This window comes from Camelus ferus, chromosome 8, assembly GCF_009834535.1.
Source record: "Camelus ferus isolate YT-003-E chromosome 8, BCGSAC_Cfer_1.0, whole genome shotgun sequence".
Lineage (NCBI taxonomy): Eukaryota > Metazoa > Chordata > Mammalia > Artiodactyla > Camelidae > Camelus > Camelus ferus.
Genome location: NC_045703.1, coordinates 46,420,258 through 46,436,829, shown reverse-complemented (window position 1 = coordinate 46,436,829; position 16,572 = coordinate 46,420,258). Strand labels below are relative to the sequence as shown.

Here is a 16,572-nt window from a genome sequence, read left to right as displayed (position 1 = left end):
AACTCAATAAAAAATGTTAAAAAATAAAAATAAAAGAACAACAAATTTTAAAAAAAGAAAGAAAGAAAAAACAAAAAAAAAAGAAGGGGCACTCAGTAACTGGAATGGGCCAGTTTAGAATTTGACATCTTTGTATGACCAGGCTAGGACAGTGTTAAGAAGGTAATTCTGGAGCAACAGCCAGAAGAAGGTGAGGAAATAGGCTGAGTGGGTACACGGAATGAGACTATCTCAGACAGAGGAACAGCTGGTGCAAAGGCCCTACAGCTGAAGCAAGCCTGGTGTGTTGGGGGTCATGGAGGAGGTCAGTATGGCTCCCTCAGCATGAGAATCCGGGACAGCAGTAGGAAAGGACATTTGAGAGGCGGGAGGACAGCAGGGTTCATACAAACAGGGCCTCGTAGGCTTTTATGCTGCATGAAACAGGAGCCATCGGAGTTTTTAGTGCAAAAGAGGGTCGTAATGGGATTTGTTTTTTTAAATAATTATTCTAATTGATGACATGAGAACAGAAATAGAACCAGGGAGATGTGTAAAGATGCAACTGCAGTAATACAGGCAAAAGAGGATGACATCTGAAACCAGAATATTAATGCTGGAAGTAATAAAAAGTTCTCAGATTGCAAATATTTTGAATTAGATGCACAGCATTTACTGATAGATCAGATGAGGGATGTAAGAGATAAGAAGCAATGTTAACTACAAGATTTTTGGCCTAAACAACTGGAAGGATACAATTACCATCAAGATTTAAAACCAGATAAATGTAATCATTTCTGCCAAAATGGGGTCACGTCTGCAAGTGTTTCACTACCTGTTGTAAACCTTATACATGGAAGGAAAGGTGCCGTTTATAGCCACATCTGATCCTGGCCAAAAGTAGGTACCAGCTTTTAAACCTTGATACATTGCTGTCAGCCAGATCTATAAGAAAAGAAAATTTCAGATAAGTGGAGGTCAAGAGAATAATTAGTTTGGGTGAAAATGGTACCATTTATTAGGAACTGAACATATTAACAGTTGCACATTTTATTTAATTACTAAAATTCATTTAAATTATTTGAAACTTGTCTTTGTAGCAGTTAAAAAAAAAACGTAATTAGCCAGGCATTTACCTCGAAAATCAAAAAACGTAGCAAAGCGATAAGAAAGATGGCTTCTCAAGTTGGAAAAATTGTACAGTTCTTCCTCTTTTAAAAATTTACAAAACAGAATGAAGAAAAAAATCAATAGATAATCTTTCTCAGTAACTTCCAGAATGATATGTTTATAATACAACATCCAGGTTTCAGATGAAGGCAACTTGGGAGAACAATCACACTCATTTAAAAGATTCAAATTATAATTATAAATAGTAGTGAAACACCTTCCCACCCCTCGCTCTTAGAAATTAGAAAGATAATGTGAAATTCAAAGTGGAGAGAAGAGAGTGATCCACTGTCATGTTGGGAAACAAAGGTTACTTTGGTGCCACATGCAGGATGCTACATACTGGTTGTCCATGCCACCAAGCTGGATTATCTTTCTCCTTCGAAGAAAGTGAAAAATTCTTGTTGAGGTTTACATCATACATATTATTGTCAATGATGCCATGTGATTCTGGAAATAAACCCTAAAATAATAATTTTTTAAAAGATTTAAGATAAAATAATATATTCAGAAAACATACTTAAAATAGCATAAAAACTATAACTAATGTTTTGAAAAAAGTCATACTTTTAATATAAAACCCCTGTACATACACATATATATACATACACACACACACACACACACACACACATATATATATATGCTAGTTCCACCATGGTCTATGCTGCAAAGGAATGACATTAGGCAGATGGTTTATTGATGGTTTTAATATAACTCTTGTGTTATTAAAAACTGTTAATTAAAAAATCCTATATTAACAATAATGATTAACCACTGATATTATTGACAATAGGAGCAAGAAATTTACTATATAGATGCTTTTCAGTATCAGATATCCTGGCTAAATGGGTTAAAATGTGTTACCAGTACTTTAGAAAGAAGCCTGCCAAGTCTCTGTGCTTCCTCGCAGCCATCCATCCATCAAGACCATCCTTCCTTTAATCCAATCACACCTATTCATTCAATCACTGCACACATTTCCACTGAATGCCTATGACATCCTATGCAGTTATAACTACATTTAGATAGATTTTAGGGTCATTATTTCAGAATATTACTATATATGTGAATATGGATATGCACATATATAGGAAATTAATAGCACTTATGTATAATTCCTTATTTACAATACATACATATATATGTATTATATATGCATGTGTATTTATGTACATATGTGTACATATAGTCAAGTCTTATTATTTGCAATAGTTATGTTCCATAAAGTTGCTGCAAACTCTGAATTAGTGAATACTGAACCATTTCTCCTAGGAAAAATACAAAGTTAGGTTCCTGTGAACCTCTGCTAATAACATTTTTATCTACTGATCCATATATAACCTTGTTTTGTGTGTGTTTCTATTTGACGATACCTTATTTAATATATATCGTTGATTCACTGTAACTCATGCCTGAACAAAGCTTATCTAACACACATATCTTTTTACTCCAAATGGTACATCACGGCCTTCTTGCTCTTAGAAACACTAGAAAGTACTTCAGCTATATGCTTAAGGGTCATTTTAAACAACAAAATCTCTGGCAAAAAAGTACAAACATGCAAAAAACATGGCACTACATAGACAGTAGACTGTGATAACATTTGTTTACAGAATGAGAGCTAAAACAAGAAGGCAGAGTATTGCCTTGTAGGACCTCAGCTGGGGACATGTGAGCTGAGCAACTCAAATGTTTAGGTGAATATGCAGAATGGAATCTGCATTTATACACCCAGACACACATGCGCATTTATACACCCAGACACACATGCACACACATACACATATATATATACAAATATATAGTTACTTAAGGACTAAAATTTAAATAAGTTGTAATTACTATTCCATAGTAATAAAAGACTAAATGCAAAGTAGGAAAAACATAACATCCTTTGGCAGTAAAGGCTTAGGCAGAGGACTCCTTAAGATGCATTCTAAATCTATAAATATTAAATAATTTAATTTTCCTTTGAGTTCATTTTGATCATTTCACTTATGTCTTCTTATACATTGAGGGGAATTCACTTGCTTTATCTAAAGAGATATAGCCAGTTTGAATTCATCTATGAAACAGGAGACTTTGTCAAGTTAAATACATGAAAAAAAAAGACTAGGAAAGAAAGAAATTTCCCACATCAAAGTGACCATACTCATATATTGCCTCCCATTCCTAGCAGACCTTCAGATAAATGAGACTAATCAAAAGATCAGAGCAGAGGGAATGTCTCCCATCCAAGAGGCTGTCCTGGCCTGACAGAGAGGTAAATTAGCCAATGGTGGGATTCTCACTCACAGTTAACACCTCACAGCCCTGGACTGGCCTCGCACTAAGACATTCCTTCTATACCTGAATTAAGCCCTGACTGCCACCACATGTGCTTGTGAAATGTGTGACCTACAGCTCATCTGGTTTCTGCCTGAGCATGCCTGGTGTGGTCAGTTGCCTGCCAGGGGCCTGTCAGTCTTGCTACTGGGCCAAGCACTCACCGTGACAATGGTGTAATGATTTGGGAAGGTTTTGGTCGGATAGGCAGGTCTCAGGTATTTTGAATGAATCCCACATGTTTCTGCAACAAAGTACATTGAGAAATTAAGATGTGGCGGGAGGCTATAGCTCAAGTGGTAGAGCTCATGCTTGGCACACACAAAGTCTTGGGTTCAATCCCCAGTACCTCTTCTAAAAATAAATAAGTAAACTTAATTACCTTCCCCCAAAAAAAGAAAATTAAAAAAAAAAAGAGAGAGAGAGAGAGAGAAAGAGAAAGAGAGAAATTAAGATGTTTCTTCCTCAGGAGTTGTTTGAATAACTGAAACTTTGAACATGAAAATTTGTCAGAGAAATAGAAAACTGAGGGGTGAATTGTAAATGGAAAGAAGTTGAAATGCTGATGCCTAAAATGCCTCCATTCCAAAGAATGTCAGTTCTTAGGAGAGGAATGAGCTAAGTCAAGGGTCAGGAAAATTTTTCTGTGAAGAAATAAGTATCTTCTGTGAAGATAATAAGTATGTTGAGCTTTGCAAATCTATATGGCCTCTGTTGTAACAGCTCAACTCTGTTATTAAGGCCCCAAAGTATCCAAGGACAATATGTAAACAAATGAGCATGGCTGTCAAATTTCTAAGTACCTAAAGACACAGAGTATAAAATAATACACAAACTAAGCTACCAGTGATGTGGAAACATGACACCACTCTAGTTTCAAGTAGGACACACTTGCTATCTACAGATTCAGGCTATGACTTTGGATCACTTGCCTTTGAACCAGAGCTATTACTGAGCAGCTCATCAAAAGCAAGATCTTCTGCCATTGTTTCTTCTAGATCTTAATAATCTAAATTATGACTGAATAGAATAATTCTGGAAAGACACACAATAAACCAATAATAATATTTGCTTCTACAAAGAGAAACTAGAAACACCAGGAGAGTTGGTTGGTTAGTTGGTTGGTTGGGTTTTTTTTTTTCTTATTACATACCTTTCAATATTATTTTTAAAAGTTTATCATTTGCATATTTTCCTCCTTAAAAAACATCTTATTAAAAAAGGAAGTATGAGGGGGGAGGGTATAGCTTAGTGGTAGAGTGCATGCCTAGCATGCATAAGGTCCTGGATTCAATCCCCAGTACCTCCACTAAAATAAATAAAAACCTAATTATCTCCCCCTAAAAAAAAGAATAAAAAATTTAAATAAATAAATAAATACCAATTAAAAAAAATTCTGAAAATATAAATGGAATAAACATACATCCATGGTAATGATACACTACAAGGAGGAATATTAGACTGAATAGATTAGCAGGTGAAACAGCTGAAGAACATACAGATACAGCAAAAGCAGCACTAGGAAAGAGGTTCACAGTAATAAACACCTACATTAAAAAAAAAATTTCAAACAAATAACCTAACTTTAAACCTTGAGGAACTAAAAAAAGAACAAAATTCAAAGTTAGCAAAAATAAGAAAACAATTAAGATTATAACAGAAATAAGTGAAATAAAGAATAGAAAAATAATTTAAAGAATCAACCAAATTAAAGGGTTTTTTGGAAAAAATAAACAAAATTGATAAAACTTCAGCTAGATTAAGGGGGAAAAAAAGAGAGAATTGTCATATTAATAAAGTCAGAAACCAATACCACAGAAATAAAAAGGATTACAAGAGACTACTATGAAAAATTATACCCCACAAACTACATAAACTTAGAAGAAATGGATAAATTCCTAGAAACATAGAACCTTCCAAGTCTGAATTACGAAGAAATAGAAAATCTGAGCAGACAAACAAGTAATTAAAAACCTCCTAACAAAGTAAATCTTCAAGCTGGCCTCACAGGTTAATTTTACCTCACGTTTAAAGAAGAATTAATGCCAATTCTTTGCAAACTCTGCCAAAAACAAAAACAAACAACCACAACAAAAAACTTAAGAGGAGAGAACACTCACAAACTCATTTTATCAGCATTACACTGACACCAAAGCCAGATAAGGATACTACAAGAAAAAACTCCAGGCCAATTTCCATGAATTTAGTTGTAAAAATTCTTACCAAAATACTCACAAATCAAATTTAATAGTATATTAAAAGGATCACACATCGCAATCAAGTGATATTTATCCCTGGGATGCGAGGATGGTTATTACTAGCTTTGCACTATCCCAGTTTCACACCTCTCTAGGGAACCTGACTTCTAGGTGAAGCCAGATCACTTCTATCTCACCTGCTTCCTAATCCTGGCCCTTCTTTTCCTGCTCCTACCAACACTGAGACAAGACAGTGACTTCACTTGCCCACGAGAGTTGAGTCCACGAACCACCTCAGTAGTCACTGACACGACTCGGTACTGTGGCATCAGTTCATGCTCAGTTTACACAACCACTGTAGCCCAATCCAGGATTCTAGAGACGAGGGTCTAGACTCCCTTAAAATGATTCCTGCTGTCACGTACCTCACCATAGTCTATCATTCTCGGGAGCTCCTACTTCTGACCCTTTTACTACATCTACTCCTAATTGGACCCCCTAAGTAATGAAGAGCCCATGTGCCTTTGAAGACCAGTTAGTGACGGCTTCACACATTAAAGGGTCGAGATGTTGTCTAAATGACTTAAAAAATATATTAAACCTTAGAAAGGGAAAGCTCTCAATGGTCCAATATTTCATTGGTGTCATTTCCAGCCCTCAATGGGATGAGAAAATCAAATAATATCACTTCAAAAGAGGTTCAGGTCAGCCTGCCTAGCTAAATTCCCTTTTGGACACAGGATTTGATATCCAGACTCAAGGGAAATGCATATAAAGAAATAGAAACTGAGAGCTGTTAATTAACTTTCCAGACCAAAGTAACTTGGCAGTAAGTGAGAAATCCTGAATTTGGAGCCAATTTTTTTCAGGGACCCAAACTCTTAATCTTTCTACTAAAGATTTGTCTCAGAGAATGAGGGAGAAGCTGAGGAGACAAAGCTTCTTGTGTTGTAGGGGAAGTAATTTTTCTTTCTACAGTCATGGAATTTCAGTGCTAGAATTAGCAGTCAAAATCATTAGCTCTAATTCTCTCATCTTACAAATGAGGAAACTGAGATCTAGTAAAGGTGACCTACTGACTTAGCGTCAAACAGCTATTGTTTTTTTAATAATTTGGAAAAAAATAAAGTCAGGGAACCTGTAAAATTCACAAATTTTGAGGGCTGTGGAGGTAAAAGAGGGCCTGGTAGAGGGGGAAGGAAGAGAGGAATTGCAGGGCAGTGAAGAGCACGGGCCCTGGAGCCAACCCTGGATACATCTTAGTTCTGTAGACCTTGGGTAATACCATGCCTCTTTATTATTAACTTTATAAAGTTGCATGAGGGCCAAGTGCCATAACACAGAAATACAACATCATGATAGAAATGATAATAAACTAATAGTGATGGTAATCACTTAAAATCATGGTGTACACCACGTAGATATTCTCACAGTATTTCTATCAGGTGGGAAGTGACCATTTTACAGATTAAGAAACTGGGGCACCAATGGGGGAAGTAAATTTGCCCAAGGTCTCCAAGCAAATAAGTGGTGGAACCAGGTTCCAGGGACTTTGATTCCAGAACTAGACGTAGATACTGGACTTTAATTCACCTAGGAGACTTGGTATGTGCTGGCTCTGTCCAGGCTACTCAGGATCCTGTCCTTACTGGTCATATCCACCTTGCAAAGACCCAGAACCCAGGTCTGACAAACACTACTCTTGAGACAGTATACACAAACAAATTTTCATCCAGGAGAAGTTGTATTCAAATGCAAAACCAATCAGAAGAAACAAAAAGTTGAACCTGCTGCACAAAAAGGAAGGAGGAAGCAACAAGTATGAAAATAGACTACCAGGGGATGGGGAATACAGCTCAGTGGTAGAGCGTGCACTTGGTGTGCACAAGGTCCTGGGTTCAATCCCCAGTGCCTCCATTAAGGGGAAAAATTAAAAATAATAATAAATAAAATAAAAATAAATACGTGTTAAAAAAGAAAATAGATTATCATGTAGTGAAGTCATCAAAATCTTGAGAGGACCTCGGCTGAGACAAACCACTAACATTAAAGGTCAGAAAGAAAGGTGCACCATCTAGAAACTAAGTGTCTGTCATCTGCACATCCCTGATTGTAGGAGACTTACTCAGTTTATTGATAGTAGGTATTAGAGGACCCCATGTCTGTAAATATTCAGCTCTAAATCCATCCATGGAAAACAAAATAACTGGTGGCAGGTCAAATCTGAAAACGGAAAACAAAAAATTAGTTCATTATTTTGATTAAACAAAGGTACTTTTCTGTACTTATAATTCTCTAAATTAAAAAATACTAAGAAAGTACAGTAAGAAATAGTTCTAAGTCAAGTTTTCCTTTCTTTTCTGAAAAATTATTTCTCTTGACAGTCAGTATTTCTAGTACATTATTAATCCTTAATAAAAATGTACGATTTTTCTTGAAGTGGTACATAAATGATCTGGGTCTTTCAACTCAGAGATCTACCACCCTTTGAGTTCCAGAGTTTAAGAAACTTTAGCTAATTTTATTTCCATTTACTCCTTGGCACTGGCTACCTGTGACATCCAGGTATACCAGGTATGAAATTTACAAGAAGGGACAATGAGGGGAAGGGGAAATCCACCTTGACTGGGAAGTGACGTGTGGCATGTGCCCAGGGCTGGACTTAGCCCAGGGAGCAGCCACCATGAACGTGTGCAGGAGATGCATGGGAAGGTGGGGTGAGGGGCGGTGCTTCATGTGCTCAACACCTGTGCAAATCCGACCGAGTTCTCCCCATCCATTCATTCTTCAAAGCCCCCTTTCACTCTGAGGACTTCCATGGACAAACCTCTTCCCTTTCCCTCAGTAAGAATACATCTGAGGTGCCAGGATGTGAACAGAAAAGAGTTCTGGCTGGAGTCATTTAGATCTAAATTCTAGTCCTGATCATAGGACCTCGGCATGCTCATATAAATACTTAAACCAATTTTCTTGTCATTGTTGTAAGATACGACTAACTTAATATAAAAATGCTTTGTAAACAATAAAGCAAACCAAGCTGCGTTACAAGTGTGAAGCCACAAGAAATCTAATCTTTTGTTAACTTTTTTGCATTAAAATGTAAATAGAGTGGAGGAAATTCCATCCTGCTCTCAACTATATTCCCAAGTGCCACCTGCTGAAGGAAGCTAAAACATGCCCCGGGCCTTCTCACCCTTCTGGGCACTGAGGCTGCTGGGCTGTGCCACAATCTTCTTCCACCCATGAGGTTTCTCCTGAAAACAGAAGATCAAGCTCTTCAGACAAGAAAAGGGTAGCAAATGTTCAACGACACGATCTTTCCTAACGACTTAATTCGCATCACTCCAATGACTAAACGCCTGCAGAACGTAAGTGCTGTTTCACATATCGGCAAGGCCGGTGCCTTTAGTGATTTGCACAGATCAGTAATGTGCACTAACTGAACACCAGGAAGCCTATCTGTACCAAGAAAACAAAGGGAATTTCTTTAGCTAGAAAAGAACAATTTCTTCTTTCTTTTTTAAATAATGTTTTTTCCTCAAGGACAATGTTTTCACAACTGCTAGGAAAAATGAATTTAATAAATATAGGTATACAATCTAAAGAAAAGAGAAAATAAAGCTTAAAAAAAGAAAGAAAGAAATAGCCGATGAGAATAATTGATATCAAATGGAGAAAACTGAATAAATGTTTGAGATCCTAGCTAAATAATTCTCACTTAATGGATGTTTCTGTTTATAGAACATTGCAAGTAATTAATGAAATAGAAATGACAGAATATGAATGCCACCATCTGTAACCCCCAATGGATCTAGGCAATGATCATCAATGGCTAACATTCCCATGAAAGAGATAGGCAGACAAGACGTACCTCTTGATGGAAGTACACATGGTAGATAGACAGATACATAGATAGACAGACAGACAGATCGACAGACAGATAATAGACAGATAGGGAAATAGAAGACAGATAACACCTGAATCTGAACAGTCCTCTGGTTCTACCTACCAATTCACAGGAAATATAGGAGATGACAGACTGCTTGAGTCACAGGGGATGCAACCTGTAAAACCCATGTTGGAAAACTCTACAGGACAAATGACCCCTTTTCTCCCACATGTTTCATAGCAAGAGGAAAAAGGGGAGAATCTACTTTTCAAGGACTTGAAACATATCAGCCAGCTGCAAAATATGGAAGCTATGTGGATTCTACTTCAAACAAAAAAGATTTTTTTTAAATATTGCAAAACAAACAGGAAAATTTGAACACTGATTAGATATTTGACGACAATAAATAATTATTGATGACATTTTTAGATATGTTGATGGTATTCTAATTTTGTTAAATCTTCATCTTTTTTAGAAACATACTGAAAATACTTACATATCAATGATATTAACCCTATGATTTGCTTTGAAGTAATATAACATTTTGGAAGAGAGGTTGAGGGGCATAAAGGGTATATTATATTAGGGGAAAAAATCTAAAACTTGAAAAAAAGCGAAAGGAGAACTGATCACTAAACTTCATTTTAATGTCATGGTGGGAATTATTTAAAAAGCCCACCTATGGGTCATCTAATTCCTAGAAGTATATGCCTTTATGTAGCTTATTCTTTACCATTCGTTTTACAACTCAGTAAGGGGAGCAGTTAATTAGCAGAAAACTAACAGCAACTGACTCTTGTCTTGATACTAGATAAATGGTCCTACAGAAAAGTAGACCATTTCTGTCCCACCAAAAATTACCACGTTAGTGATTTTATCCCAACACTCTTTCAGGCCCATGTATAGTCTCTTCGCTGCTCTGAGCCAGCTCAACATTTCAGTTGGTTGTCTCTTTAATGAGTTAATAAACTTTGACATATTCACTTTACGTTTACCAGAGTCGTGTTTTTAGTTTTTGAAAATTTTAACTGTGTCAGTCTGAGACAAGATTGATCATGAGCTGATCATTGCTGAAGCCAGGTGATGGACCTATAGGGGAAAACATATAACTACTCTTTACTTTCTATGTGTTAGAAAATTATCATGAAGTTTTAGAAAATTCTAAATTTAAAATATAAAAGTAACTAGCTGCTTTCTTGCACAAAAGTCATTCAAATCACCTCCAACTACTGTCTGGAGATATAATTTTGGCAAAAAATCATTTAACGTCTTTTAAGTACTGAATTCTTAGAGTGAGAAGATATTTACCTTTATTCAAAAAATCAACTGAAATGATAAAAAGAACTCCATCAAAGTAACTAGGTAGTGGTACTGGCACTAGAAAAGTTGCTTTTGTTTTTGTTAAATTCAACCAATATTGTTCAATGAATTCAATGAGAAAATTTACCACATGACCTGAAGATCGGTCTTGAGATAAAAGTTGAGTTATAAGACTGGAGTGAGGGAGAAGGTAGGACAATATAAAAATCAGAGGCAGTTTGGTCAATGAATTTATTAGAGAAATAAGCAAACTGGAAACTACACTTGCCTTTGTGAATTTAGAGGGATTTTTTAATGATACAATATTCACTATTAAATATCAAACTGTATAAAAACTGATCCATCTATTTCCTACTAAGGGATTATAGTTAATAACGTTTTTACTGTACCATTTTAAAAAAAACAATTTAAATTAATCTTTTTTTCTCTAAAAATATTAAAAGTGTTTGCTCTACTGGGTGTGGTATTACGAAAAAGGGGTTGATAGTTTGAAGCAATTTTGTTGCTATGAGTATATGTGCATTTTTCATAAATCTCATCAGATGTTCAGAGGCATTGGTGATTGAATAAAAAAAAAAAATCTGCATCACTTATAAAGTGGCAAAGCAGGTGAAATCAGGAGCTGAATAACCTGGATTCTAATCTTGGCTCTGCATTACCTCCCCGAGAGTCCTTAATCAGTAATTTAATCACTCAGGGCATAGTCATTTCAACCATCACATTGGTTTAATGAACTGATATTTGGGCCAGATAACCTCTTTCGTGATGTTTTAACTTTCAGATCTGCCATTTGGTGTCTCAAATTGCAAGTATGTCTAACACAGTCACTGGACTGAAAAAGACCTTGCTTTACAGACAAATGTGAAACTTTAAGCTTTCTCCTTTTTTCTCTAACAAATCTGCTATGAGCTCCCTTCCTCTACAGCACACAGAACACATTTCTTCCCACAGTAAACTCATTCGGTCTTTCCTTCTGTACAGAATCACTGAAGAGTCTTTGACTTGTTTTGATTTTTGCAGCCTAGGCCAGCTCTAAGGTCACGGAACTCACAGAGGCACATGGAGCAACAGCTGCTTACCTTGGCAGGCGCTCTTATAGTCAGGACAGCAGTCCTTCTTCTGTAAACAGTCGTCTGAACAAGAGCAAAGGCTGGATTCTAGTCTGGTCTCCCCACAGCGGAATGTATTGCATGTCCACATTCGAGCTGTACAAGTAAACGATTCAGTTCTGAGCATACAACTTATTTTAACCATCTGATACTGAAAATATAAATTTCATGCATTTCTTCCTGTACTCATGGTACAGTCAAATTCTTGGCATATCTGCATTCTCAAATGAAAATACATAATACAAATAAGGGGCAAGCCACTGCTTTTCTTCATTTGACATGGGCGGCAAAGAGAAATGTAATTTTATAAGCTGCAGCGCTGGCCTAACAGGTACACCTCTGAGTTTGGAGAAACTCTAAGCTCCCGTCCTATTCCCCCACCAAGGGTAGGAGCTCCCGGTGGTGAAGAACCACTAACCTTGAGTGACGGTTGCCACCCAAGAGCAGGCTGCCCAGCCTTATCTAAGGACAGGCAGCAAGGAGGAGACAGTGACAAGAGAAGTAACAGCAGCACAGTCAAGGACTGTAGGCAGGTAAGGGTACCTCCTAGTGGAGAATGAAGGAAGTGGTAGATCAGTTTCCTACCAAGCGTCTGCTGTTCTCCCGGGCTGCACTCTAAGTGTGAGATCATTTTCAATAAATCCCAATGCTAAAATCCAAAAGAGGCTGGACTGAGGCTGCTCCTAGGGCCACATGCCAGGAAACAGTAAATAGGATCAACACCAGCTCCAGGCTTAGACAACTATATGGGCTCGGTGACAGCTGTGCATTTCCGTCATGTACAGAGTCCTTTGTTCTTCATTACATACTACTTAGGAAGAAAAGATTTTTGGAGATTAATGAAAGGGAGTACGGAGCTTATCCATACTAGGTTATCCGCCTCCCTTTTGCCCTTTTCAGAGAGCACAGTGAAAGGAGCTCCAGTGTGCTAACCTTCACTCTCTTTGAATCACTAGATCCCCCCACCACACACACACTTTCCCTGATTTCTTAGAAAATTACATCTTGCAAACTGTCTCTCCCACCTAGAGAGCAGTGTTTTTCAAGTTGTGTTCTGCGGAGCGTTGGCACCAGAATCACCAAAAATCACCAGCTTTCCAAGGAAGTCTTTTTCTGGAATTTGAGAACCACTGAAAGTGAAACTGATTAAGATGAGTAACTTGAGCCATAGTAAAACTCCTCTGAAACGTGTGTAATCACACAGCATTTCATCTGCTGGAGACTTGTTATTGCTCAGTCTCAACTAGCTGTACTGTGGATTCTGTGTTCAGCACTGTCAAGGGGGAAAGGATAGTTAATAGATCCTGTGTATATGGCATTATGGGTTGAAGTGTGTCCCCCAAAATGTTGAAGTCCTGACTCCCCCCTATTCCTATGAATGTGACCTTCTTTAGAGAAGGATTTTTGTAGATAATCAAGTTAAAATGAGGCCCTTAGGGTGGCCCTTAACCCAGTATGACTGGTGTCATAACAAGGTGGGAGTTGGACAAGGACACATGCAGAGGGAAGATGGTGAAGACACAGGGAGAATCCACATGAAGATGAAGGCAGAGCTGGGAGTTTGCTGCCACAAGCCAAAGAAAGCCAAAGAGTGCCTGCGACCCACAGGAAGCTAGGAGAGAGGTGTGGAGTAGATTCTCCCGCGCAGCCTTCAGAAGGAGCCAGCCCTGCCAACACCCAGCTCTAGGACTTCTAGTTTCCACAACTGCGAGGAGATGAACTTAAGCCACCCAGTTTGTGGAGTTGGATATGGCAGCCCTAGCAAACTCCTACACAAGGTGTCTGGTGAGCATTCGCACAGGCGTTAGTGATGGCACCACCAACGTGCTAACAAACTTGTTCTCAGGATTCATACTTGATTTCACACAGGCGTCTTCAAAATCCCAGCAGCAGTCGCCTCGGCCTTGACATTCCGCGTCACACCGGCAGCCCTCCAGTCCTCTATGTGAAGAATCAAAGCATTTTTTCCTGCAGCTGCCTGCAGAGCAAAGGAATAAGGAAACCAAAGCTCAGAAGTTGTTCAATGTCGCATAGTAGATGGTGGGAGCACAAGAAGTACTGAGCACAGGCTGGGACAGACAAACAGATCATTTCTATTGTGCTGTAGGATTCATCAGTGCAAGTGGTAAATGAGTAATACACAATGAGTGATTTTTTCCCCAGGACCCTAGAGAGGTCCCAGACTTGGAGACACCAGGGACCCTTAGGAGAAGGTAGGAGAGACGAGCAGAGGCTAATTATGGTGGAACTGGTTGAAAGTCTGCATATGCAACGCCTCCCACTCCAGAATAGAAGACTCATAATCTGGGAGAATTTAGGAGGAGGGGCTTTCATCCCAGAGACAGCAGATGTCATAATAAGGAGGATGGTCATAATAAGAAAAAAAGATGAACAGGTCTTACTCTTAAATACGAACAAATGGTTACCAGATATTTGAGAATAGCAGGATAGCATCTGACATGAAAGACAAAGATGAAAACAAACAAGAATTTAAAAAACAACTTTTGAAAATGAAATAATGCAGGAAGCAGAAGACACACAAACACATACACAATTAATATTGAGATGCTCGGAAAAGGGAAGATATTACATCCATGAAATAAGAAAGAAAGCTATAATTTAAAAAGGGAAGGCATATTCAGAGTGCTTTTGGAAATAAAAACATGAGAGCAGTAATGAAAAATTCAATAGATGGATGTGGTAGGAAGAATTACATTTCCAAATACTCCATGCCCTAATTCCTGAGACAGCGAATATGTTGCCTAACATGGCAAAGGGACTTTGCAGATGTAATTAAGGCTACTACTTAGCTGACATTGAAACAAGGAGGTAGTAAGTACCAAAAAGTGAAAACAAAGAAAATGAGGGTAATATTATTATTATTAAGACATCATGTTATATAATTTCCCAGAGCTGAAGAGCAAAAATTATTACATCAAAATTACCCACTAAATTTTCCAGGGCAAAACTCACACCAAGGGACCAGTAGAAATAAAGATATCTTGAAAGCTCCCAGAGAAAGATCATGAGCAAAAGATAAAGGATCACAGGTCAGAATGGCATCAAATTTCCTAAAAACAACAGTGGGAGAGGGCATAGGTCAAAAGGCATCTTGGATATATGCCAAAGAGAACTACATTGTAATTAGATGGGTGCACAAGACTAGAGGCATGCATAGCAAGTTAGATGAATCTTAAACAAAGTTCAATGAGAAAATAAGAAAAAAAGTTTATATACCATTTACATACAGGCCTTTACATTTTTCTATTCACTCTCCTCCTTTGAAACATTTTCCACACTTGGCTTCCATGACAAAACAATCACCTGGCTTTCCTCCCACATTCTTAGCCACTCCTTCCTAGTCTACTTCTGTTTTCCCCCCCCTTATCTTCCCAATCCTTTAAGATTGGCATACTCTGGTCACATTGCTTTAAATTCCACTTATGAAACTGGTAACCAGCCAGGACTTCACCCTCTAAAGTCAGCCTCATATATCCAACTACTTTTTGACTTTTCTATTAGACTTCTGGTAGATGTTTCAAATTTAACATATACAAAACTGAGCTCATGATAATTCTCCCCAGAGCAGCTCCTTCTACAGCCTTCCCATCTCAATTATGGAAATGCCTTGTTTTCAGATGTTCATGCCATAAATCTTGAGGTCATTCTTGCTTCCTCTGTTTCTCACTCCATATCCAATCTGTTGATAAAATCTATCCACCACGTCAAAAGATATCCAGAATCCAAAGAGTTCTCACCAGTTATAATGCTACCACCCTGGTCTAAGACATAGGGCTTGTCTACATTATTGCAATAATTTTCTAATTGGTCTCTCTACTTTTCCTGGTTTCACTCTGCCATTTATTCATATCGCAGCAGCCTGAGGGATCATATTGAAAAGTAAACCACAGCGTGTTATTCCTCTGCTCAAAACCTCCAGTCATTTCCCATCGCACTCAGAATGAATGCCGAAGGCCATACTTTGACCCACCAACCCACTATGATCTGACTCTTCTTTGGTTGATCTCATTTTATGACTACCCTTCTCTGGTCCTCTTAGTTCTAGCTCACTGAATTCCTCGTTATTCTTTAAATAGAACATGCCAGGCAAGCTCCTGCCTTAGGCCTTTTCACTTGCCATTTTTTCCTGCCTGAAATGTTCTTCCCCAAAATATCCCAGTTTCTTCCTCATTTCCTTTAGCTCTTTACTTGAAAGTTATTGCACACACCCCACCCCACCTTGACTCAATATTTCATAGTTCCCTTTCTAATTTTACTTATTCCTTAGCACTTCCCTTATCATATTGTATCTGTTTTGCTTATTTTTGTATTGTCTGTCTTCCATGCTAGAATGTAAACTCTTTGAAGGATTTTTGTCTGTTCATCACTATATCCCCATTAATTAGAGTGGCACTCAGCACATAATCAGTGCTCAACTGTTGAAGAGCAAGTGAAAAAGATGTGCATATAAAATGATAAATTTGTCACTCAAACAAATCACAAATGAGTGACAGGGAGAAAGGAGTGATGCCACATAAGCCCGGATAAACTGAGATGAAAGGAAGAGATTAAGGAACGA

At 37.8% G+C, this 16,572-nt stretch overlaps 1 protein-coding gene across 2 annotated transcripts in view; it reads right to left on the bottom strand.

Annotated features, from left to right (window-relative positions):
* Positions 1-16,572, bottom strand: part of ENPP3 (ectonucleotide pyrophosphatase/phosphodiesterase 3) — a 60,440-nt gene that overhangs the window by 39,153 nt on the left and 4,715 nt on the right. The window contains exons 3-9 of one of the 2 annotated variants that reach the window (XM_006180731.2): positions 13,849-13,971; positions 11,964-12,089; positions 8,869-8,929; positions 7,801-7,898; positions 3,642-3,721; positions 1,493-1,612; positions 815-924 (exon numbers count right to left, since the gene is read on the bottom strand). In XM_006180731.2, coding sequence (XP_006180793.1) covers positions 815-924; positions 1,493-1,612; positions 3,642-3,721; positions 7,801-7,898; positions 8,869-8,929; positions 11,964-12,089; positions 13,849-13,971 — 718 coding nt within the window. Of the gene's footprint in view, positions 1-814; positions 925-1,492; positions 1,613-3,641; positions 3,722-7,800; positions 7,899-8,868; positions 8,930-11,963; positions 12,091-13,848; positions 13,972-16,572 lie in introns of those variants that run through there. The other variant, XM_032484930.1, reaches the window with a different exon arrangement.